We start from the raw sequence: 25558 nt of genomic DNA, 5'->3' as shown, positions 1-25558 counted from the left end.
TATATTCATTATATTATATTATATTATATTATATTATATTATATTATATACATTATATTTGATTATATTATATTCATTATATTATATTCATTATATTTGATTATATTATATTTATTATATTATATTCATTATATTATATTATATTACATTATATTGTATTATATTATATTATATTATATTATATTATATTATATTATATTATATTATATTAGATTATATTAGATTATATTAGATTATATTAGATTATACTATATTCAATATATTATATTCATTATATATTATATTATATTATATTATATTATATTATATTCATTATATTATATTCATTATGTTTGATTATATTATATTCATTATATTATATTCATTATATTTGATTATATTATATTTATTATATTATATTCATTATATTATATTATATTACATTATAATGTATTATATTATATTATATTATATTATATTATATTATATTATATTATATTATATTATATTATATTATATTATATTATATTATATTATATTATATTATATTATGGCCACTTTAAATGAATGTTGGTAAAGTTAGGAGTAGGAGTTTTTTAATAGCTAATTTTTTCCTCCACTTTTTGTTTTCTCCAGGAGATGAGATAAGGAAAGGCTGTGAGACGCTGGAAGATTTACTCAGACATCCCTCTGTTTTCATTCGGAAAGCGAAGAGAAGAACCGAAGAGAAGTGAACGAGTGTACAGATTTGAGAGTGCGAGTCTGGAACTTTTTGATTGCATTATTAATTATTGTTATTATTGTTATTTATGACCTTCATGGGGGCATTTTTTCCATCGCGCCGTCACTGTAAATAATCATCCGTTGAAGCTTTTTACATGGGCTCCAGATGCCAGGAAAGAAGAGTATATTGTATTTATACATGAAAGAAGAAATGAAATCATGTTAAAAGCTCCGATATTATAGATAAGTTAACGTCTGAATGTGCCAACCTCTTGTAGAAATGTATACAGCAGCATTTCAAAGCATAATAATATTGCACTCGCGTTGTGTTGGAGAACAACAACTTTAAAAAAAACAAGAAAAAAAACACAAAAACAAAGCACAATATGTGTTGTTTGACCAGCCAGCTAGACAGCCAGTCTCATGACCTAACCGAGCCGAGGACACTTCTGTCTGTCCGTCCCGTCTCCGTCTGTGGATCCCCCCCGTCACAAAAGAATGTGCTCCCTTTTCCCTCCCTTTTTTTCCAAGCCAAGAGAGTTTGACGACTGTTGTGAACGATTGTACTTGTCTTTTTTTAAGGAGTGTTTTTGGAGATCGTGAGGAAATGTATTTCATTCAAAAAACCAAAATTATGTTTCTTTGACTAACTTTTTGGTAGTCCTTGTTGTTTTGTATAAATAAAATAAAATACATTTGCTGAGCTATATAGCTGCGTCTTGTTTTTAAAAGTCTATTAATAAGTTGTTGAAAATATTTTGTCATTTTTAATTTAATGATGAAAAAGGCTGTATTTTAAGATTTAGAAATGTGTGTTAAGACAGCCTGGCGCAGCCTTCGTGCGGTTGGAGACCCCTCGATGTGGCTGACGATGACGCTGACACGCAGCTTTCAAAAATTGTAACTACACATCGCAACAACACATAGCGCAAGCTCTGTGACTGGTCGACTTGGTATCGGTGCTGAGATCTGTGCGCCCAATGGAGCAATATGTTTACAAGTGTCATGTTTACCTTATGATTAAAGTTGTTGCACGTTTGTAAGCCTCAGAATAAGTTTTAGCTAAATGTACATTAAAGTAGCGTTCAGATAAAAATATACCCCCCCGTAAAGAAACTTGACAGCGAGAAACATAAAAACCTGCTGCAAGCTAGCGTTTGGAAGTGTTATTGCGAAGCAACACAAGCAGCAAGCCGAAGTAAAAATGCACGACTACACACAAGGCAGGTGCCATGAGTCACGCCAATCACTTAAAACAGAAGTATAAATCAGTGTTTGTGACACCGGTGGCCATTAAAGCACACATAAAATCAAAACTAACTATATTGATTTTGTTAGCTCACATTTCTAGTTTTGTGGTGAACAATTCATCTGCGCATGTCATTAAGAAAAAAAAGTTTGCTCTTGTAATCTAAAATTGAAATCTGAAAATGCACTTCCTGTTTGTTTTTTAGTTAAATTCTCAATTTACATCTTTTTAAATTATTGGGCGCCTCTAACCCACGCCTCTATTTTGACAGCGCTATGACAACAAACCGAAATGGTGAGGAAGGGGCCGATCACACTAAATGTGATTTCTGCGTTGAGAGGCGCCTTTTTTGAATGATTTACTAACGGCCGTGAACGTTACTTATGCGCTCTGCACGCCTCCCGTTTTAACTGCATGCTGCGCCTCGCATTTTTGTCATTGTTTGATGTGTGCTCACAGTTGAAAAAAGTCAACTCTAAGTGGAAAAAGCGTGTTACGTCAGTCACGTCTTTTTCATTCTCCAATCAAATGAAAGCAGAGGCGGGGTTTCCATTGAAAGTGCCTACAGTGTTTGTGCTGTCAAGACGACTACGGAGACTTTTGAAGATGGAGGAGAGATTTGTGGTTGCTGTTTTTGAGTTACCCGGTGCTGTATGACTCACAAATCTTAAATATAACAATAATATTAAACATAAAAATCTAATTAATATCAACAGCAACACTTGCGCACAATACCCAGCAGATTCAATCATTGCCTAGTGACATAAAAATATCGCCGTTTGGTTTGATCGGCCAGGAAGAGGTCTATTAGGTAAAAAACTCTCCCGAAACCCTTTTCCCATTCTTATGAATGAAATGCCTATTTTACTACATCCAATCAGCTTACAGCAGAAAAAGCAAGCCATGCCCACTGTTTTCTCATTTAATAGTCAGTTTTGTATGAGCTGTGTTTCAATGCAAAAAACAACATGTTTAAAGTCTGTGAACAGGATGATGCTGAGACTTTTATTCCAGTATGTATGGAACAAAATCAATGCCTAAAGTCTTGAATTAAAAAGCTTGTTGAATATCACAAACTGAAAAAAATAATACACCGTATTAACAAGTTCTTGCATTTTAATGACTTGAATTCCAGGGTTTGTATTTTTAGGTCCTGAAATTTAACATATCTGTTTGTTTAAGCTTTGAATATTTCAACGAAAAATATTTCAAACACGTTTTCATACTTAAAAATTCAATAATTCATATTCAATTTTCAGATTTCACTTACAAAATATTCAATACCCTTTAAAAATACGATGTATAATATTCAAAAGGTCATTTTCAGTTCATTTTATTTCAGTTCAAATATTCGCTTCCATAAATTCAGTGGATCAAATTCGACTATTAAAATTCAACATTACATCCGGGAACTGCAGGAAAAGCAATAGATTGCAGATTGAAGATCGCCAGCTGCTCTAGCTTTCACCAGCAGGTGGAGATGGAATGTAAGATTTTTAACCCAGTAAACAGGCGAGAAAAAGGCTAATGAAGGCACAAAAGTAGCATTTAATATTAATATCAATGCCTTGGACATTATAAATGATAAAAAGTATGAGTAAAATGAGTAAATGAGGTTTTAGTCATCTATATTTGCCCTTATGTAACGGAAGCCAGCTGGTGATCGCGTAAATCTCAGTTCTCGGATCCAGTGACAGACGTTGTTCTGCAATCTTATCGGAGCTTATGCCGGCTCGCTCCCTGCTCGGACCGGTGCAGTTACTTGCACATAAACCGCCTTTTGATGAATATGATGTTACACATTGTCTATCATTATTGACTCACTCATGCCTGTCTTCCTCTTCTTTTTTCTAATTATTGGGGTTCTGCCACGGTTAAACGTTTGCAAAATGTCTTAGTTTGTCCAGAATATTGTTTTATTGTTATGTAGCCTATAGGCGAGAAAAATGTATTAACGCAAATGTGGCAATGTCGCAGCCAATTATAAGTAATAAAATGAGTCGCCTGTGGTTTGATAATAGGCAGTTATAACTGACTTTAATTTGTTTTCAGTATTAAATGAGAAAACCATTATTTATAACTTTTCAGCAACCGTTTGTATTTTATGATTAGCAATGTTGATCTTTTTTGCAGCTATTATAAACTTATTTAAACTGGTTTAAATTTAATATAGTTGTCACTTCAGCTAGTTTCATAAGATTAATGTTTAGAATGCGTGGTTTGACATGCGTGGTTGAGGGGTTCCTGCAAATCAGCTCTGTTTATCATCATGGGATTATTACCGAGCTGTAATCGCCATCTACTGGAGTGTATTTGCTCATTTATTCTATTAACTCTTTTCTGCAAGTGTGTTTTATGATTTCACAAAGTCAAACAATTATGTTTTTATTTTATATTTTGAGATGATCATATTAAAATAAACAATTGCTAGGGTAGCTAATAGTTTCTTTTTTCTTGTTTAAAAAAATCATTGGTCTATAAAATCATAATTTTGGCTTGACAAAGTTATTGGTTTAGGATTCTGGATGCATTTTTGCTAAATGAGTGTTGGATACTCTCATACTAGTTAAATCAATTATATTATCAGAAATGACAGATATAAGAAATCCATTAATATTCATCACTCTTTTTACAATTATACAAGCAATTTCGCGCCGACGTCAGCTCCACTTTCGGAAAGGTAAACAGCGAGGTGTTATTCATATAATCCCAAGCATGACATGTCATGATAATAATCGAAACACTCTTGTAGGCTATTCTTATGCTTGGCCAAATGTCATGACTTTCACTTTTATTTTACATTATTATGCACAAGCCCAGATATCATCTGAAACTTCGGAAGAATTCCTATCATATTGGCAGCCATCCAGCATCTCTTAACCAGATGCGGCGCTGGCTCTGACCGCCCACCGGAGCTCGCGGGCCACTCGTTCGTCTTTGTCGTGAGCAAGCCGCACCGCACATGCATAAAAACGTCAATCATTTCATTCATTCATCAATTCATTCATTTTCCTTCTGCTTCGTCTCTATTTTAGTGGAAAATAAATATTCTGGACAAACTAAAGACATTTTGCAAACGTAACCGTGGCAGAACCACAAAAAATAGGAAAAAAGAAGAGAAAGACGATAGCAAAGTGATAGCTACAAAGGATAAATAGAAATATTAATTTAGAATCACAGATGACTTATTTAAGCGCAATAGCCCAAATACATGTCATAAAATATTAATATTAACAATCATAATTTAAATAATGAAATTATATAACCTATCCCAATCCTGACATAGCTGCGTTTAAACAATAACTGAAGACGCTCCTTTAATGCATTCGCATGTTATGTTAAATTATTTTAAATTAGACGCCCCCATCCATAACCAACCTTAAATCATACCTGAACACTGTTTAACAGTTCCAAGTAAACTGTTTTGTGTGACATTCTCATAAAATCTCTCTGCTTTTGAATATCTTTGTTCGTAATTGTTCTTAGCCCTGTCAATGTTTATCTATTTTGTATTATTATAATATTTCCTTTCCTGTTTCTCTTACGTTTATATTCTTTAGCTGTCAATATACTTTGCGTCTATGGAAGAAAGAGTCAATAATGATAGACAATGTGTAACATCATATTCATCAAAAGGCGGTTTATGTGCAAGTAACTGCACCGGTCCGAGCAGGGAGCGAGCCGGCATAAGCTCCGATAAGATTGCAGAACAACGTCTGTCACTGGATCCGAGAACTGAGATTTACGCGATCACCAGCTGGCTTCCGTTACATAAGGGCAAATATAGATGACTAAAACCTCATTTACTCATTTTACTCATACTTTTTATCATTTATAATGTCCAAGGCATTGATATTAATATTAAATGCTACTTTTGTGCCTTTATTAGCCTTTTTCTCGCCTGTTTACTGGGTTAAAAATCTTACATTCCATCTCCACCTGCTGGTGAAAGCTAGAGCAGCTGGCGATCTTCAATCTGCAATCTATTGCTTTTCCTGCAGTTCCCGGATGTAATGTTGAATTTTAATAGTCGAATTTGATCCACTGAATTTATGGAAGCGAATATTTGAACTGAAATAAAATGAACTGAAAATGACCTTTGGAATATTATACATCGTATTTTTAAAGGGTATTGAATATTTTGTAAGTGAAATCTGAAAATTGAATATGAATTATTTAATTTTTAAGTATGAAAACGTGTTTGAAATATTTTTCGTTGAAATATTCAAAGCTTAAACAAACAGATATGTTAAATTTCAGGACCTAAAAATACAAACCCTGGAATTCAAGTCATTAAAATGCAAGAACTTGTTAATACGGTGTATTATTTTTTTCAGTTTGTGATATTCAACAAGCTTTTTAATTCAAGACTTTAGGCATTGATTTTGTTCCATACTTTTATTCCAGTATGGCCATGTACTTCTAACTGAAACTAAATATTAGAGTAGGGGCGGGACTTTCTTTTGCATATAATTTCATTCATCTTCCTTTGGCTTAGTCCCTTTATTCATCAGGGTTGGCCACAGCGGAATGATCCGCCAACTTATCCAGTATGTGTTTTACACAGAAGATGCCCTTCCATTTCTTTAGGTTATTGGTTATCGGTTCCACCCCCTGGGGGTGAGGACCAGAATTGAGAACCGCTGCTTTACTTGCATGGATTTATTATTCAACTTAAATACAGCAATGTGAGCTAGCAAAGTAATCAATGTAAATTTTTAAATATAGAAAATAAGTGAACTGCAGCTATAACTTGTTGCTTGTGCATGCAGGGCCTACAAATAATGTAAAGAGACAGAGTGTGATTCAGTAATGCAATATTGTTTATTGCTTTAGTAAGTGTCAGTGATACTGTTAACATTTAAACCCATGTTATCCATGCTGATGAGAAACCCGTTTTAGCAGAATATGTAAATAAGCACTGCTTTATTCTTAACAAAGACACCATAAAATATTAATAAGTTTCATTCATTCAAAATCGCATAGAAGACCTAGTACTCGAATTGGTACGTCACATCCTGTTTACTCTGCAAAAATGGTTTCTCGCATAACTTACATTACAAAGTCCACAGGCTTTCAGAAGTTTTATTAGCCTACGTGCTATTCACACATTGTCTATTGAAAAAGTGATCAATATTAGGAATTTTTACGCACGGTCCCTTTAACATATACATTTTCAGTAATAAACTGTGCGACAGTTAACAGCCGAGACCGTAAATCTTCGGTTTCTACGGTTACGGCAGGAACTTCCACCTCACCGAAGGGCATGAAATCAGCTCTTCCAGGGCAATAGTGGATGCTGTGGGCTGTTTGTGGATGAGGAACGAAGAAAACAAGAGTGGAGAAAGAAACTGATTTAAATAAAGCGAGTAGAGGGTAAAGAATGGAATGAGAAAACAAAGAATGCGAGTCACTCCCACCTGAGACTCACTAGCCTGAGGTGAGAAAATCAGAAAGCCAACAAGTAACGTTAGAAATGATAAAATGGCGTGTGCTTGTAGATAGTGGACATGAGAATAGTTAAACAACCAGCCATTTGCATAGTTTAACAGTGGAACATTTTATTCGCTTTGTTTTTATTAAACAACTAACTTGACATGATAATATATTTCATTAAAATGTGCTGATAAAACGCATAATATGTCAATGTGTACAAACTCTGACCAGTGTTACCTGAAATATGTGACTTTTTCCAGGCCAAAAGCTGTCCAAAACCCGGCCAAACGCACAAACAATAAATAAATAAATAAAAAATAAATAAAATAAAATTGCCCAAAATATTAGAGTAATATTTTACTTAATTTGAATTTATTCAATCGAAATTAACCCAGTTACTTTACTATCATAAAGTTTTAACCACACAGCAAACACCAGCCAAGCCCATTGCCAGTCTGGTGGATGAGGTGGTTCTTTTGTCTCAAAAACTGGACCTTTTTGCAGTTATTCACTTCATTTTCTATGGTTTAAATACTAGTGACATTTTAGGCTCTATTTTTGGCTGAATTAGCTTGTCGGGTGGTCATCATAGTCGCGTACACTTTTTTGATGTACTAAAAATATTTCCTAAAGATTTAGAATAAAGAAATATGAATAAAAAATAAAAATTTATTACATATATCATTCGAAAAAATTAAATCTGTTAAAGTTTTAAAATAAAAACTGTAGTCTATTGTCATTTATTAGGCAAATAACAAACTGAGCAGCACATTCATGTTTCTACAGTCAGAATTTGTCCACTTGAATATTGAGTAATTAAAACTTAATAACAATGTAGACCTTAACGATGTTTTTGGTCTTTTTTTGGTGAAAAATACATTTGAAAAATCATGAATAACAATAATAGCATAATTAGTATAAAAATTTTGCCTTTTTTTCTTTCAAGAATAAGGTCCAAGATTTAGAATAAATCTAAAATAAAATTTGTAAAATCCATTGCCTCTATTGAACAACAATGCAGTAGTGAACGATGACTTCACTTTCTTCAGATTCCGCTTGGTATTAAAGCTTTTGATGGGGTTCTTTCACAATTTATGATGGCTTAATAGTCAAAATAGGACAAATGAGCTCATGTATGGGGCAAATTCTGCACCTCAGTGAGGGTGGGTCTTTCAAACCACCCGAATCCCCCTTCCGGCTACAGGCCTGTCAGAACCACAACATATCCAGATCACATTGAAACACTGCAACACTTATGTTGTGCAGATTATAGCTACCTATTAAAATATGTTTTACTTCAGAAACAGGGTATAAATTTGTGCCATTTGGTGTTTTAAATTATTTTGAACATAAGTAGGTGCTGCTTGTCAATTCTGTGTTTGTCAATGCTGTCAGTTGCGATAGACGTGTCATGATAAAAAGCTGTGATGTGCGTGCACGGGAAAGGGAGTCAGATTTGTCCGGGAGTCAGATTTTGATACAACTTTCCCTCACCCCCTCTTGCAGGTGGGCCCACATGGTTTATGCTATGCACTGATCACTAACTGAATGGAGTGGGAGCACACAGCTATGTTTTGTTAAATTTTAAATTTCATTAAGTTGCATATGAAATTTACATGTCAAAACCGCCCACATTTTGTCAACCCGCCAATGCCATTTTACACACACAAACAAATTTAAAACCATTCAATATGGCAACACTGACTCTGACCTTACTGATTTAACTTTAGGGGCTCTATTTTGACGGTCCATGCGCAGAGCGCAAAACGCAGGGCGCAAACGCTTTCAGGGCGTGGTGTCAGGACGCGTTTTTGCTAATTTAAGGATGGGAAAATCTGCCTTGCGCCATGGCGCATGGTCTAAAAGGGTTGAGTTTATTTTCTTAATGAGTTATAGGTGTGTTTTGAGAATAAACCAATTAGAGTCTCATCTCCCATAACCTTTAAGAGCCAGCTGCGTCACGCCAAGAGCGCATTAGCTATTTACAGGATGCAAAGTAAGTCTAAGTGGAAATAAATTAGCATTTCACAAGCAAACAGTTCACAGTTTTTTTTAACAGAAAACTGTTAAACAGAGCATCTACTGCGTGAGAATGAGAGATAATGGAACTACTTTCACATTCGCTCTTGGATAGGGAAACCTTTACGCACAGACATCAATTAGTCTATAAATAAATACTTTTGTTTGTTAAGCGGAAATATTCGTTTCAACTATTTCTAAATTCAATTCTAATTTCCAGCAAACAAATAAATGAATAATAATAACAAAGTGTGCTCAAAAACTCGAGTTATATCCCAAAACACATGCTGTGCCCCATATAGTCTAAAACCTGACAGTTGGGCAAATCTAAGCTTGTTTTTAATAAAACAAATATACATATGGATATAATAAATAATACTGCTAATAATAATAACATTATACAAAAGCAAATTGTTATAAATGAACTGAAAAAGCCTCCCGAGATGAAGAAGACATAAAAGCAGTGATTTTTCATATTTATGTAGGCTAGAAAATAATATGTTTTGTAATATTTTAATCCTTTATATTTATATTCTATATCTATTCTTATTATATCCTATATATAACCTTAATATCTAAATTTTTTCATATGTAAAGAGATTTGCCTATTGCTCTCTTGTGCGTATTAAGCAGTGCGTAAGCGAGGCGCAACTCTGCGCCAGAGTTTAGACCGGGTTAGTTTTGGTCTAATGAAAAATCTATTATAGTTTCTCAAAATAGCAACGCGCCAGCGGTCCGCCTCAGAACGCCTTCCTTTTTAGACCAGAACACCTATGGGTGCACAAATAAGCGCTAATGCATTTGCCATTTAAACAGCTTAGCAAAACGACTCTTGCACCAAGCTGAAACTAGCAAAAGACTATTGCGCCGCGCCTTGCGCAACACTGCGCCGAGTGTATGATAGGGCCCTAGATTTCACTTAGCTGAAAGATTTGAATACGGTAAACGGTAATTAAAGTAATTGACAACTCAGTAGTCATTGATTATTCAAATTGATATTTATCAGGTTTGTTTAATACTTTTTGTTTGAAATTTGTTTAACATTTGATACAAAACAAACCGGGAATACAACTTGGGTGTTCCAGGCTTTTAATTGAGTAAAGGTCTGACTTATTACAGTGTCTTTATGATAACCCTTTATGAATTAAGTTTTTCTGTTGAACACAAACAAGTTGATTTCATAGTATTTGTTTTTCCTACCAAAGAAGTCAATGATTGCTTGTTTTCAGCCTTCATCAAAATATCCTATTTGGTGTTTTCTTTAGCAATAAACAAAATACAATGTTTCTGCAATAACTTTTATTAATACTATTAGATCTTTCCATCATTTTTTTATTCCATTGTGTCATTCACAATACTTCACAAGTGTGTAGCTCTTTTTCTTCTTTAATCCGTAAAATAAACACATCTCATAACTTTGACTTTTGTTCAGATTTCATACACTTCAATTGCCATAAAATCTAAAGTTTCCTCATGGTTGGATTGGTTAATGACATATAAGGTTTTAACGCATCCTTACAGTATATCGGAATACATTTAAAGTGATTAGTAAAAATATTTCAGGAACCAGCAGTGCTGAAAAAGAGGACATGCACTCTCTGTCAAACAAACCTGAACTAACTAATCAAACCCTGCAGGATTACCAGAACATTCCAGGCAGTCGTTGAAGCAAATTGGACCTAAACTGTTCATTTTAACAAAGCTCTACCTCCAAGAGCATGTTTCAGTTAGCAGAATTCTGAGCACATGATTTGATTTCAAAGTTTAACCTTATAATATAATATAATATAATATAATATAATATAATATAATATAATATAATATAATATAATATAATATAATATAATATAATATAATATAATATAATTTAATATAATATAATATAATTTAATTTGATATGATATATGATATAATATAATATAATGTAATATAATATAATATAATTTGATATGATATAATATAATATAATATAATATAATATAATATAATATAATATAATATAATATAATATAATATAATATAATATAATATAGTGTGAACAGTTTTTTTGATGTGTTTTCAAGGTCTTTGACTAAGAGTTTAAGTGAATTTAAACTATTTGGGCAGAAACAAATTATACAATTTGTCACTTTTTAAATGTCCCATGAAATAAAAAAAAAAAGGTTAGATTTTAAAGTCTGTTAGATTTAAGGTTATCTGTTTGCTAGTGTGCTCCAAAACAATGACAAAAGTCTCGTTTAGAAAATATAAAACTGATATAAATATCCAAAGCTTGCAGGCCTGCAGGATTACCAGAACATTCCAGGCAGTCGTTGAAGCAAATTGGAACTAAACTCTCCATTTTAACAAGGCTCTACCTCCAAGAACATGTTTCAGTTTGCAGAAATCTGGTCAACATCACCACATAGGTATGCTTATTTGTGCCATTAAACTTATAAACAATAAGTGTCATGTTCTCACAGTTTTCAGAGACCATTTTTAGAGGCACATCCAATAGAGGGTGCAATTTATTGAGAGCTATAGAGGGCACAAGGATTATCTGAGCTTTCACCTTTAAAGGTCTCCTTAGAATTCAGACCAAGTAGTCAAGACACGCACTCTTCTTTAAGTGTAAGCCCACTACCCATAAATCACTAGCTCATTCATTAGCTTTGTGTCGTTGGAGACACGCCCAGGAGGGCCAGAGGCGAGCGAAGCACAGTCAAAATACCATTCTCCCATTTCCATGTTAATTACAGAACCCCGAGATGGATGTCTTCAACCTCATTGTTCCTTTAATGTATGCAAAGCACATGCAATTGCCACATTAAAACCAAGAGGACGATGTTCAAACAAGCTAGTAAAACAGCGGCTTTGGCATTTGGCTTTGAAATCAATGTCAAGATGTTTTATGACAAACACCAGGTTAGAATGCCTGAATGCTCTTTAGTGGCAAGAAAAGAATGATATTAGCGTTTACAGTCTAAAGTGTGAGGATTCACTGTATGTGGCAATAGGGCTGGGCGACAAAAATCTTAAATCACGATATACAAGTCATCTCATATCCTGATAGAGATGCATATCGCGATGTATTCAGTTTGTTAATATTGACCACATGGAAAGGACTAGTTCCACTTGAACGTTTTAAAGGATATGCTGAAATATGTACTCACTCAAATATGATGGTTTTTCTTTATGTAAAACGTCTGGGCAAGTGTTTGATTAATAATGTAGAAATGAGTTTAGATGCAAAAATTAAATGCCATTTGATATTTTCTTCTAAAATTAGCATTTCTGTTTTTTGACTCCTTTGTGGAAGCTGAGAAATTGTACTTTTATCGTGACAATTAAGTTCTTTAGAGTGAAATAACTGAACATAAGCGTAGGAGGCTGAAAAAAATGCTTATTATACGAGAAAATTTCAGACGGCATTTAGTGGTTTTTGCATCTGAACTCGTCAAATATCAAATAAATATTAAAGAAATATAAAACACTTATTAACAACTATTGCTGGCATAACGACATAAAATTAAATATTGATAAATAAAATGCCAAATGTAAATATTGTACTTTCAAGCCATGCTGTTTATTCATGTTTCTGTCTGCATTCAGATTGGCCATGCCAATGCTGAAAATAGAATTACTGTAAACAATTTTTTTTGGCGGCACAACAAAATAAGTAAAGTTTATTTATAAATTAATTTCAAGAGGATCACATGCTTATGATGTGAATAATAAATAATGTGGTCCCGCATTATTCAATTCATGATTCACCCATCAGACGGTTCCTAAGCCACTATAAAAACCCTAAGTTCCAGCATCTTTATTTTGAAGAATCCCCTCTTCCACCCCTACTCCTCCTCCTTTTCAAGATGGGTGGCACAGTGGCCCAATGGTTAGCACTGTTGCCTCACAGCAAGAATGTCACTGGTTTTAGTCCTTACCAAGCCAGCCGACGTTTCTGTGTGGAGTTTACATGTTCTCCCCGTGCTCACATGGGTTTCCCCCGGGTTCCCCGGTTTCCTCCCACCGTCCAAAAACATGCAACTTAAGTTAATTGACTATTCCAAATCGGCACCATAGACATTCTCCTAGTAAGTAGTTATCTCTTAAGAGCAATCACTATCTGTTCATTAGTTACTACAGTGGGGAGTTCTCAAGATCTACCTGAGCTCAAACTCTCCTCTCACCTTGCAAACGGGACAGCATGCCAAACAAGCTTTATAATCAATCATCAGCTAAGTGTGAACTCTTGAAATGATAATATGAAACAATAGACTTGGGCTGCAAGATATTGGAAAAATCTGACATTGCGATATTTTTTTTCCTGCAATATATTGTGTATATAAATATAGTCAAACTTGAAATAATCCATACCCCTGGCAAATTCTGACTTAAAGTTATTTAAAAAATACTTATACTTGAAGAAATAGTTTTTCCTTCAATCATGTCTCTTACACATCTTCTAAGGCTACGTTCACACCAAATACGCCCACCTGTGACTCGGATCTGTTTTAGTTTTGACAGTGTGAACAGCTCAAACCGCATGGAATCTGATCTTTTCAATTCAGATTTGTGCCACGTTCTTATGTAGTTTTAAATCAGATACAGATCTGATGTTTTGCAATCCAACCGTAGTGAGAACGGTTATGTAGGATTTCAAGTGACATTTAGATAATCTTAATCCACATGCGTCATAGTTCTGTGCTGCAAACATCATCTACTCCTCAGCAGCATAGTAGAATAGCACACAGGGCAATACTTTTCTATAAAAAGTTGGTTGTTCATTATGAAAAAAGTTTTCAACTCAAAACTGGTGCTTATTAACCAATCACATAAAAAATATGTCCATGAAAAATGCTTTATAAAAAAAATGTCCATAAAAAATTAATAAACACATAGGCCTACATAAAATAGCTATATTTCTCTTAAATGATTAATACATTAATAGAAAAAAATATATATGAAAGTGATATGAATATAAAAACTCTGCCTTCACAGTTCAATCTGCGGTTGCTCTTTAATCCTTGATGAGTTCACCACACCGGTGGTCAGAAAGATGCCCAAAAAATCACAAGTGATCAGTGTTTCCAATCACAAGAGAGTTTCAAATGCTGAAATGCGTATAGTAGCAGAACAACCATTTACAGTTCATAAAGTAAACCACAGTTGTCTGGTGAAAGGGCAAAATTCACATTAAACCTAATCTAAACCTTAACTTCATACAGTAAACACATTGTTTGCATAATTGGATGTTTTGTGCTGTCCGTAATTGTACTTTTGCACATGTGGGTCAGTTAAGGACCATGACCTGTTTACGATGGAAATCTGATTTTGGCCCCATTTATGACAACAGTGTGAACAGCTATGCAAAAACAATAAAAATAAAAAATCAGATCTTAGACAAAAAAAATCTGATTTGAGCAGCCTTGCGATGTGAAAGTAGCCTTATTATCATTTGGGAGAAGCCTGTGTCATTTCTGGTCAAAAAAACATTTCCTTGTTGAATAAAAGTAACTTTAAGTCAGAATTTGAATCAGTATGAATAATTTCAGCTTGGCTGTATAGACACACGATTGAATACATATACAAACTCACCAGATGATATGAATAATGCTATTTGTAAATAATTTATTTATTTTGATTGGGATGTTTCTGTAGGGGAGTGAATCATGCATAAAATGCAATAGACAAATTACAAGTAAAATAAATAAATTCAACAGACCAAAGACAAAAGTGTGATAAACAGCGCCTTATTGTTTTCAGGGTTGCCAAATACTATAATATTTGGGTACAGAAATTGAATAATCAAATGTAAAATAACACTGCAAAGTCTTTTCTGTATAAATAATTCAATGAAATTATTATTTAAGTTACAAATGGTGAATTTCTTTGTGGTTGAATGCTTTGAAGTATCTATAGTGCCCTAAAAAAACATATTCAAATGACACTTTCAGTCCGTGGCTTCTGGTCAACTATAATCCCGACTCAACATTGCATATCCTGTGATGTGACTATTGTGGATGCTCAAATGAAACACTGTAAAAAAGGCATCCACACAATTCATTCGTGTTGTCTCAACAAAATAGATTGTTTACTCAATAGTGAATTGAACATAAAACAATTAATTTGTCCTCAAAAAACTAAATAATTGTGTTTCAGCTCATTTTAAACAAGTTGGTTGAACTTTTTTTTGAGTGTATATTGTGGAACCTCTCACTAGACAATTAGTTTGTCAATATCATATATATTGCCCCCATTGCTCAGTCCTACAGTATATGGCAATGTTTGCACCTCTGAGATAAACTCCCATTAGAGATCCTTTAATAAGCAGTCAACTGTTTTCAAATAATCTTCACAATTATTGACCAACTGCAAATAAACGCTTGTTCTTCTTCTTTCCACAGTTGAACTGACTCCATGCCTGTGGAGCGTAGGCTTCAGGGAACAGAAGGACCCTTGAGTTTAATCTTTCTCGGGGCAGATCTGGGTCAGTGAAGGCCAACAGAAGGCTGGATCCCATGGGGTCAGTGCAAAACACTCTGCCATTTCTCATCTCCACACACACACACACACACCCGTCCCTGAACCTCCAACTGGGTACAGGACCTCCGGTAAGCCCACTCGACTGGACGGCGCACCACACAGGGGGCTTTAATTTTAATTTAGTGTGTTGACAGATACAGACGAGAGAGATGATGACTCAGGTGTTGGACATTAATGTCAATTTAGCCGATAATTTAGAGCTGCAATGCATTACATTGGAAATCTGTCCCATGCTACTTACTATTCCTGGAAATAGTTGGAGCTGTCCCAACACAGAAATGGTTTGACAGAAATTTGGAGACATTGATGCATGGTTTTAAATTTCCCTGGCAAGTGAATTGTTAGCGTTACTTGCTAAGTCATCATTATTATGACCGTTTAGACTTGTGGTAAAACATTTAAACAATCCCCTTACATGAAGGATTAAACCTGGATGCAAAACATGTCCAGTAGCATTTTGTGGTGAGATACTTTAGATTATGCCAAAGTTGTGTGCAATTACTTGTGGACACAGTTAAACTTGTGTTTTTCGTAGAAATAGTTTTCCACATCATAAAAAAGTGAGTTTGACTTCACATCTTACGTGCTTTTTCTAACATGATCTTTCTTATAAAAATGTGTGCCACAATTGCAAGATTTATTAGTTGATTTTCAACTTTTCAGTTATATTGCAGCTGTTTTTTTACAGTCCTTTTTGCTACATTTCTCAAAATCTGTTGCCATTTATGTGTGCTAACATATATCACAACTGTGCTTTAAGTGTCCCAAGTTGCAGACTAGGGCTGCACAACATATTGATTCATCATCAGTGAATGAAATGTGCAAATTGTCAATAGACACATTGCAGGATCTGCAAGTTGTAGGGCTGCACACTTAATCGAAAAAAAAAATTCTTGATTCGACCCCCCACACAATCTTAATCCAGCATCTCTACGATTCAGACAATTATATTTTCAAATTCGGGAGAAGACAAAAAGGCAGATGCACAAGTCTTCACATTATTTAAATACATACCTCCAAATGGGGTTAAAAGTGCCATACTGTATTTATAAGAAATAATTCACCTCAAAATGTAATGTGATGTATTTGTTTACTGTTTGTTTACTACCGAGAGTATGCTCATATGACCACGATTGATTTCTACTTTAGTGAACAGAACCTGCATAGGCTGTGAATAACAGATAATAAATTTGTAAATAACGCTCAGTTTGTTGCACAGTGATCGTTTGGGAGCCGCGCGGGAGATATGATTTGCATGTACGTTTTTTTTTCCCTCAGAGAGACAGTAGCCATGACATGAGTGCACTCGGCAGTAAAAGTGAAACGGAAAGCGCTTACGTCATTTAAATGATTATATCGCATTTTAAATTTATGATTACGACAAGCATTTAATATGTTTTTTTTTTCTTTCATGGCAAACACAACATATTGTGCATAAAAAATAAATGATTGCAAGGTCAATACAACTACTCTAGCCATATAAAGTTAAATATAATGCAAGAGGGAATCTGATAATGACAAATGTCTCATTTTACCAGTGAAAAAAATGTTTTAATAATATTGTCAATGACAAATGGCAAGCATATGTCTCAAACATAATAATTCAACTTTATAATTATAAATAGTTGCATTCTGATGTAATCATTTGGTAACACTTTATTTTGAAGGTCCATTTGAGAATTAGTAGTCTGTCTGCTTAATATCTGCTGATACTGCTCCTTCAACAGACATTTAAATGACAATAAGAAACTTCATGTCAGCTTACACTAAACCTAACCCTAACCCCAACCTAAAAGTCTACTTATAATCTAATGAGAATTAGTTGGCATGTAGATGCAATGTAACTCAAATTCAACAAACCAAGGATCAAAATAAAGTGTGACCAATCATTTTATTGGCATAAACGGCCACAACAAATTTAAAGTCTATTCAAGTCCACCATTCCAAGTCTTTGCACAATTTAGCATTTTAACTAACAGTAGAACGAGACATAGGCATAATATTGTTATTGTTTAACCATATTGTAATGAAGTTTACGGCCCTTTGGCCTCCGGGAAGAAGGAGGCGGAGAATATTTTAATTAAGAATTAAATATTCTTAATTAAATATTAAGAATATTTATTTATAACATGAATGGCTGCTCTTCACGGAGACTGCCGTCTAAACCAAAACAAACGCACAGCAGTTCCTCAAGGAGACTGCCGTCAAACTGAAAGCAAAAGTAAAACATTATGTCCGGGCCCGGTCCTCTCTCGGCTTCCTCTACCATCGTTCCTCCTCTTATAGTCCAGAGCTCCTTCCGTGGGATTCGAGGCCGGTGCGCACCACTGGTGCATAAACTTACGCGGCGGCCTCATTCCGTTCCCACGGCGCTTGGCTGCGCCCCCTCGCCACACATATGTTTTAAGAAATAAAATTAAAAATAGCCAACTCAAATTAACCTATTAAAAAAACAACAACTTCTATTTACATTAATGAACCAACCATTATAAACTGTGTAAACCAGCCACCCACAACACCCTAGCAGTGTACCTAAAGCAGGGGTCTCAAACTCAAATTGCCGGGGGGCCATTTCAGTGACTGAAAATTCATAGCAGGGTCGTTTTAACATTTAAGCACAAGAAAAAAAGTGAAGTAATTAATCTTAGGAAAACAGACATGATGTTTATAATTCAAGCATTACCTTTCACAAATCAACAAATCAGCATGTTTTTTGCTTCACACAACTGCTGAAATATATCTGTGGCTGTTTAAATTAGCATTTTGACATTTAAATAGTCATAATAATGATATAATAATAATTATTATTCTGTCCCAACCAATTGTTGCTTGACCAAAAGTTGAACAGATAGCGCAAGAACAGCAGAAACAGTTTGGGTAACTTAACTGGCAATTGTTCTTCTCTGTATCTCTCAATTCAACCAGCAGTTTTCATAGTATTCTCAATGCACATATGAGGAAAATCTATTAAAAGAGACCATTTAAAACAAATATTAGCAAAATTTGCATATTTGTTACACCACCAGCATAACGTGTAAGCCATGAAAAAGTGTTTGTTCAACAAAATACAGGTAGTATAAAACTGATGATAATCAAATGACCCTTAAATACTTACAAATATAAAGCTTGTAAAAAGTAAAAATAGAGTAAAAATAGAGCACTTTTATATAAAAGTTTAAATCAGCCACAGAATTAAAACGAAAGTAAAACTGAAAAACGGTATAATATAGTGCAGTACTTTAAACGTCCAATAGGTGGGGGGTCAAAACCACAAGTGACCATATGCACAACAACGATAGTGATTCAAAAACATATTTTGGGCGGCTGAATCTTGTCAGTCAGGAGTTTGAGATCCGTGACCCCACACAGAACACCTTCACAATTTTTGCACACATTTTAATCACAAATTGCTAAATTCTAGCGGAACATTTTATCTCAAGGACGTAACCAGCAGGCATTTGATCAACACTACTTCAAAAAAACCTAATCACGTTATAAAGAGTTGTTTCCTGCAAAATAACCCTTGCCGGACCTCTTCTGTGACAAATGAACCAAACTGAGTGCAAGACAGGCAAAAGTTGGTAGTGTATTTAGTGCGCTCTTGCATGGCAAACTGGGTCAAAGGATTACCAGCAGGCTATAAAAAGATGCCTTTTTGGCCACAGACGAATTCAAGGCTGTAGATCTGAATAGTGTGTTTATGTGCACACGAATACAAGTGTGTAAAGGGGGAGGTGTGTTTTTGTGCCAAGCATATGGCCGTAGGGAGAGAGAGAGAGAAGGGGACAAGCAATAATCCCTCTGCAGTCATGCCATGGTCACTTGTGTTTTCTGTGTGTGTGTGTGTGTGGCCGGTGGGTGTCGAGGGTTGTCTGATTTGGTTCTTCTGGCTTGCGGTGAGGATTAGAGCTCTGGAGGGCCGTGCGTGTTCACTTGACAGACCTCTTGTACTCCCTTAACTTTAAAACAGTTAGACACAAGGCAGCAAAAAACAACAGACATTTGTCTAAGTGATCTTAGAGACAATTACTTTTTCTTGTGATAAAATATGTTTATTACAATTTTTAAAAGTCAATTAGTAAAAATATAATGCTTAAAATGGAGCTTTTTAGTAGTGCAGAAAGTGAGGAATGTTTATGATGTACATAAAAAGGACATCTAAAACAATTCAATACTAATTAATAGGTAATAAACAATAAAATAACTTCTTTAAAATGGACTATTTGTACAAATATAATTTTTCATAAATTTTCATGCAGTAATCACCCTTTTGTCAATATGTGAAAAGCTTGTAACAAATTAACTTTATGTGAACAATGTTCGGGATGATTTGGCTTTAAATATATGTGATGAACTCCCATCCTTTTCATTCTATGACATCTGAAATAAACGTCAATGAAATCTTAATGTATCATGCGATACTACAGTCAGACTATATTTCACAAAGACCTAAATGGTCTGTAATCTCAAATATACTTTAGAATCAAATAATCATAACGGTATATTTTTCAATTCCTAGTCCGTCAACGTGATGCAGTTCACAGAACAGCTACAGGTGTCGCTAATGCATTTTTCCAATTCTACATCTAGACGTTAAAAAGCATACAATCTACAATCACTAACAATAACTTCAATTATATTCCAGTTTAAATGCAAAACCAACTACTATTTAATATAAAATACACAAAAAACAACAAGAAAAATATCATAATAACTAAAAATACAAAACGTCTCGTATAATATTTCCTGTGTAATTAAGATCAGTGGTCCCAAACCCCCCTAGGCCGCGGACCGGTACCAGTTTGTGGATTAATTGTTCTCAGGCCACACAAGAAATCCTTAATTATTTATTATGCGAGTCTGAACAATCTTTTATTTTGAAAACTCTTTTATTTTCTCGGGTTACATCTCGGTCACTTGAGTGCCAAAGTTTAACCCACAAGCAGCAAAATAAGGAAAAAACAGATGGCCCAATGAAGGACACGTGAACTGCCAAGGAATGGATACGCAACTCATTTGTCAACATATCAGGTGAATCCAGCATGTCTGTGCAAGAAAAAGATCAACTGCTGGAGATCGCAAATGACAGCCGATCGCATATTGCATCTTTTCCGCACGCAACTTTGTTATTTCCAGTGGAGGTGTGCTGCTTGAGCGTGCTCATAAGAGCGATGCGTGCCAGGCACACAGTTTCGCGAGTCATGGACAAGAACTGACCGATCAGCTTCATACTTTGTATGGATTATACACATTTCGGTAGACTAATTACTTTTAACAAACACAGAACAACCAAACATTGCAGTACTTTTTATTTTCTCCATAAATTAAACTTGTATCAGAGTTACAGCAATGTTTGGTCAGCTTGTCATCTTCTGAGAAAATGGTTGATGGTCCTAGCAATCTACGTAGAATCCCTCGGGCTGCTGTAAAATTGTTAGGTCTTGACCTAAGAAGGTTGGGGACCACTGCTTTAGATAGCTCTGTCATATAAAAGCGTAATTGATTTATTTATTTTTTTATAAAAGCTTATGTGGAGGCTTATTAAATAAAACTGCTTTATTTACAATAGTCTTTATTATGCTGTGGTACAACTGTCCGTATGGAAAGTGGCGTACTGTACACTGCACATACTGTACCTTCCAGCAGTGTGTTCGATTTAACTGACCTTGCTACTAACCCAAACCCGTTGAAACTACAAGTAAAGGCAGTTGCCCTGAGGAACACAGGGAGATGTAGTCCATAAACAAGCCTTAAGCGTGTGCGGGTCGATCATCGGTGCGAGGGGCTCTCCAGATGTCCTCTCCAGCGTTCGATGCCTGAGTTTCGGGCAGGTCTTCTGGGGTCTCTGGAGGCTTTAAACTGAGCCTCCAACTCCTCCACCCATGCTGTGCTCCAGTCCCACACGGGCAAAGGCTCCACCTCTCCAAAACACTCTCTCGGGGGGAACAGGACACTCAGAGGGGACGCAGGCGGGGAAAAATCTGCACGATCACACACACATCACGAAGCAGATTAAGAGCGATGTATGCGCACACATGCACATAGGTGCAAAATACACAAAGGCAATCTGTTAACACGCATAAAGATGCACAAGTCAATTTGACCATAATAACACCGGATGAAAGCGCACAATGCTGCCGGCCACATCGGTTTACAATGTACTAGTCATTTAACCTGATGCATTCGCTTAGATTGAAAGATAGACGGAGGGAGAGCGAAAGGGGGAAACAATCAGCAAATGGAGAGAGGAAAGTCCCTGTAGGTTTCTCTTTTGAAAGCCGTGATTGATTTGCTGAAACTTCAGAGCGGACGGTGGGGGAGCGCAGACAATTTGCAGACAGGCCCTCAAATCCCATTATTTTTTATTGTAGCAAAGCAGCGCTGCTATTTTTCACTGTCTCATTGGGAAGCGTGATGCTGCAGTGCCTCGCCAATGTGATCTGACAATGGAAATTCTCATCCCAAATACAAAGTTCTCCCCCTTTGGTTATGCAATGATCATGAAGGCACTTAAGAGACACTTCAAATAGTCTGAATGCGGTTGCATTAGATAACACGATATCAGATCAGATGATGACTCAGAGCTGTTGCATTTTATTTTGTTGTTGTTATTTTTAATCCACTGGTCTCATATTAACCGTTAAAATGTTCCATTCAAATCTGTCAACCTGAAAACATCCAAAAAATTTTGCCTTCATTTTTCTCTACCAAAAGCCTTTTTTGTCCAGTATTTGCTCCTTATATCTTTCGATTAGAATAAAAGCCACATATATTTTGTGGAAAGCAATGATGTTCAGATATCATTAAGTGAGAATAAAGTCCCTAGATACTTTGTAGCCACTGTTTGTCATAACACGTAATTATGTACAATTCCAAAGGAACTGAATTGAAGCAAATATTTGCATAACGTGTTTGTTGACTATGCAAATGAGATAGAATAATTTTACAGGACTGAAGAGCTGAGAAGCGCGTGACTGACAATGACAAACTAAGAAAAGCTGGAAAGCAGCTAAGAAAAGCACAATGTGATTCAATTCAGTTTGTCTTAATTTCTTTAGTGCTTTTACAATGTACAGATGAAGTCAGAATTATTAAACCCCTGAATTATTAGCCCGCCTGTATATTTTTCCAACAATTTCTGTTTAACGAAGAGATTTCTTCATCACATTTCTAAATATAATAGTTTTAATAACTCATTTCTAATAACTGATTTATCTTTGCCATGATGACAGTACATGATAATATTTGACTAGATATTTTTTCTAAACACTAGTATGCAGCTTAAAGTTATTGTATAACGATGGTTTGTTCTGTAGACTATTGAAAAGAAATATAGCTTAAAGGGGCTAATAATTTTGATCTTAAATAAAAAATAAAATAAAATAAAAAACTGCTTTTATTCTAGCCAAAATAAAACAAATAAGACTTTCTCCAGAAGAAAAAAAATTTGATCAGACATACTGCGAACTTTTCCTTGCACTGTTAAACAACATTTGGGAAATATTTAAAAAGAAAACAAAATTGAAAGGTGGGCTAATAATTCTAAATTAAACTCTAGATTGTGTCAAAGCAACTTAACAGAAGTTCTAGTAAATTAAAACTGTGTCCGTCCAGTTTTCAGTTCAGTTCAGTTGGTTTAATTTTCACTGCTGAAAGTCCAAACACTGAAGAGCAAATCCATCGATGTGCAGCCCCGAACCAAGCAAGCCTGTGGCGACAGTGGCGAGAAGCAAACTTCACCAATTGACAAAGTGAAGGAAAAAAAAAACTCAAGAAAAAACAGGCTTAAGATTCAAGTGATGACACTTAAATCTTATCGGATTTATAAATAACTTATAAGTAGAGCCAGAAGAAATTTGCAGAATTTGCAGTGGCAAAAACTACATACTGTGCCTGTAGCAAAAAACAGTAATTACATTACATTAATCTTAAATATTCAATACATTAACATTCTAATGAAATTTTAGATTTATTGCCAATAATAATGGTTTCCCAATAGTGTTTCTAAAAAAATAAAATAAAATCAAACATGATAATTTTTAGCTCTGTTTTAGGTCATTTCTACTGAGCTTTAAACTAGTTTCATGTGTTTGTATCAGAGAGTTATGTAACAAACTCAAAAAGTGTTGTTTAGTGCTCATGTAAAGAACTGCTTATGTAAATTACAGAGCAATTACAAAATACGACCATTTATTCTACATAACAAACATTTAATGAATAAACCCAAAAACCTGATTTTCTTGAATGAATAAACCTTTAAAAACCTGACTTTGTTCAAAATGGGAAGTGAGAGTTAGTGTTAGTTCACTGAAAAATGTAAATGATGTTATTCATTTCTCACCATGTCAAACCACTAAGACCTTAACTCATCTCCGCAACACAAGTGAGGATAATTTAGCTGAAATCTGAGGTCTCGAATTCTCCATACACGGTAATAAATTCTGGGATTCACACAATTGATTTGTGTTCGGACAAAATGGAGAAATTAAGTTATTATTATTATATTTTTTTTTACAAATGTAAGATTGAACATAAAACAATTAAGTCTGTCGGAAATAAGCTTCAAGAACTGTGTTGTTCCATCACATTTTAAAGAAGTGGTTTGAATAAACAGCAAATGTCTTAGTCTGAGTGTAAACTGCAATGGTCTCGACATTCAACTTTCAGAAAAATACCACAAAAAAAAAAAAAATGCTCAAAACAGACAATATGCCTTCAGTGGTTTAATCGGAAACTACAAAAATACGTTTGTGCATGCATAAAACAAAAATAACCACTTTATTCAACAGTTTCTTCTCCTCAAGGTCAGTATATTTTGCTCTTTAATAACAATAATTTATAACTATATGAAATAACAATGTAATATACATGTAAAAGTTGAGATCTGGGAATAATATACTTTTATTTGAACTTGATTTAAATTATTTACACTTATTTATGTAGTTGTTTTATTTTTAAGCATTATTTTATTTTGGACTGAATAAAAACTGGCCATTTTCAAGCATTTGCACACTAGCACAGCTTTTGAATCTGGCCCGATTGATAAACCTAGAGAGCTTGGCTACACAGGGAAATTGTTCCACCTAGTGGCCATTTCTGGCATCTACCTCAGCACTTGCTGCTAGCAAACCTGCTACTTGAATATTCATATAGACACTTCATTCTAGAGATGCTGAAGAAAATTTATAACTTACCTGATAAATTACCGCTCATGGATTCAGCAGTCAAAGCCAGGACGCGGGCGAAGTTGGCATCATTTATAAAGGAGCAGTCCGAGGAGCTGATGATGCTGGTGCGAGCGCTCGTCACGTTGCTCTCAGACACCGAACCCCAGCCATTCCACAATGAACCCTCCCATTCGCTGCAGCAAGAGGACGGTGTGCTCCTTAGAGTGGCTCTCCTGAGGCCGATCGGCACTGTCTCCTGCTCCTCATCCATCTCCCGGTCCCCAGGCCCACAGATATAGCCCAACGTGGGTGTAGGAGAGAACGGACGGGGCATTGATGGAGTACTCTGATGGGATGTGCTGAAGGAAGACATCAAAATAAGTCCTAGTCTTTATATATGACTGACTACTGTATTTGCGGCGACTCTTTAAATACATTCATACAAAGTGAGTTATTTAAA

General features: G+C 35.0%; 2 protein-coding genes and 1 long non-coding RNA gene across 12 annotated transcripts in view; 2 read left to right on the top strand and 1 right to left on the bottom strand.

Moving 5' to 3' along the window:
* The window catches only part of robo3 (roundabout, axon guidance receptor, homolog 3 (Drosophila)), a 265569-nt gene extending 264158 nt beyond the window's left edge, over positions 1-1411 (top strand). For all 7 annotated transcript variants that reach the window (XM_005172638.5, XM_005172637.5, XM_005172636.5 and 4 more), the window contains one exon: positions 616-1411. In XM_005172638.5, the coding sequence (XP_005172695.1) occupies positions 616-627 (12 nt within the window). In that variant the 3' untranslated portion in view covers positions 628-1411. The remainder of the gene's footprint in view (positions 1-615) is intronic.
* Positions 1412-6971: 5560 nt separating this feature from the next.
* Positions 6972-25558, top strand: part of LOC137496596 (uncharacterized) — a 39403-nt gene continuing 20816 nt past the window's right edge. For 2 of the 3 annotated variants that reach the window (XR_012386432.1, XR_011017064.2), the window contains exons 1-2: positions 6972-7391; positions 15793-15911. This is a non-coding gene — a long non-coding RNA (uncharacterized lncRNA). Of the gene's footprint in view, positions 7416-15792; positions 15912-25558 lie in introns of all 3 variants that reach the window. The other variant, XR_012386431.1, reaches the window with a different exon arrangement.
* The window catches only part of robo4 (roundabout, axon guidance receptor, homolog 4 (Drosophila)), a 36616-nt gene continuing 31823 nt past the window's right edge, over positions 20766-25558 (bottom strand). For both annotated transcript variants that reach the window (XM_684163.10, XM_005172710.6), the window contains exons 18-19: positions 25126-25457; positions 20766-21912 (exon numbers count right to left, since the gene is read on the bottom strand). In XM_684163.10, the coding sequence (XP_689255.3) occupies positions 21701-21912; positions 25126-25457 (544 nt within the window). In that variant the 3' untranslated portion in view covers positions 20766-21700. The remainder of the gene's footprint in view (positions 21913-25125; positions 25458-25558) is intronic.

This window comes from Danio rerio, chromosome 10 (genome assembly GCF_049306965.1).
Source record: "Danio rerio strain Tuebingen ecotype United States chromosome 10, GRCz12tu, whole genome shotgun sequence".
NCBI classification, from domain to species: domain Eukaryota; kingdom Metazoa; phylum Chordata; class Actinopteri; order Cypriniformes; family Danionidae; genus Danio; species Danio rerio.
Note: the sequence above shows the minus strand (reverse complement) of the source record. Positions and strands in the feature narration are given on the sequence as shown.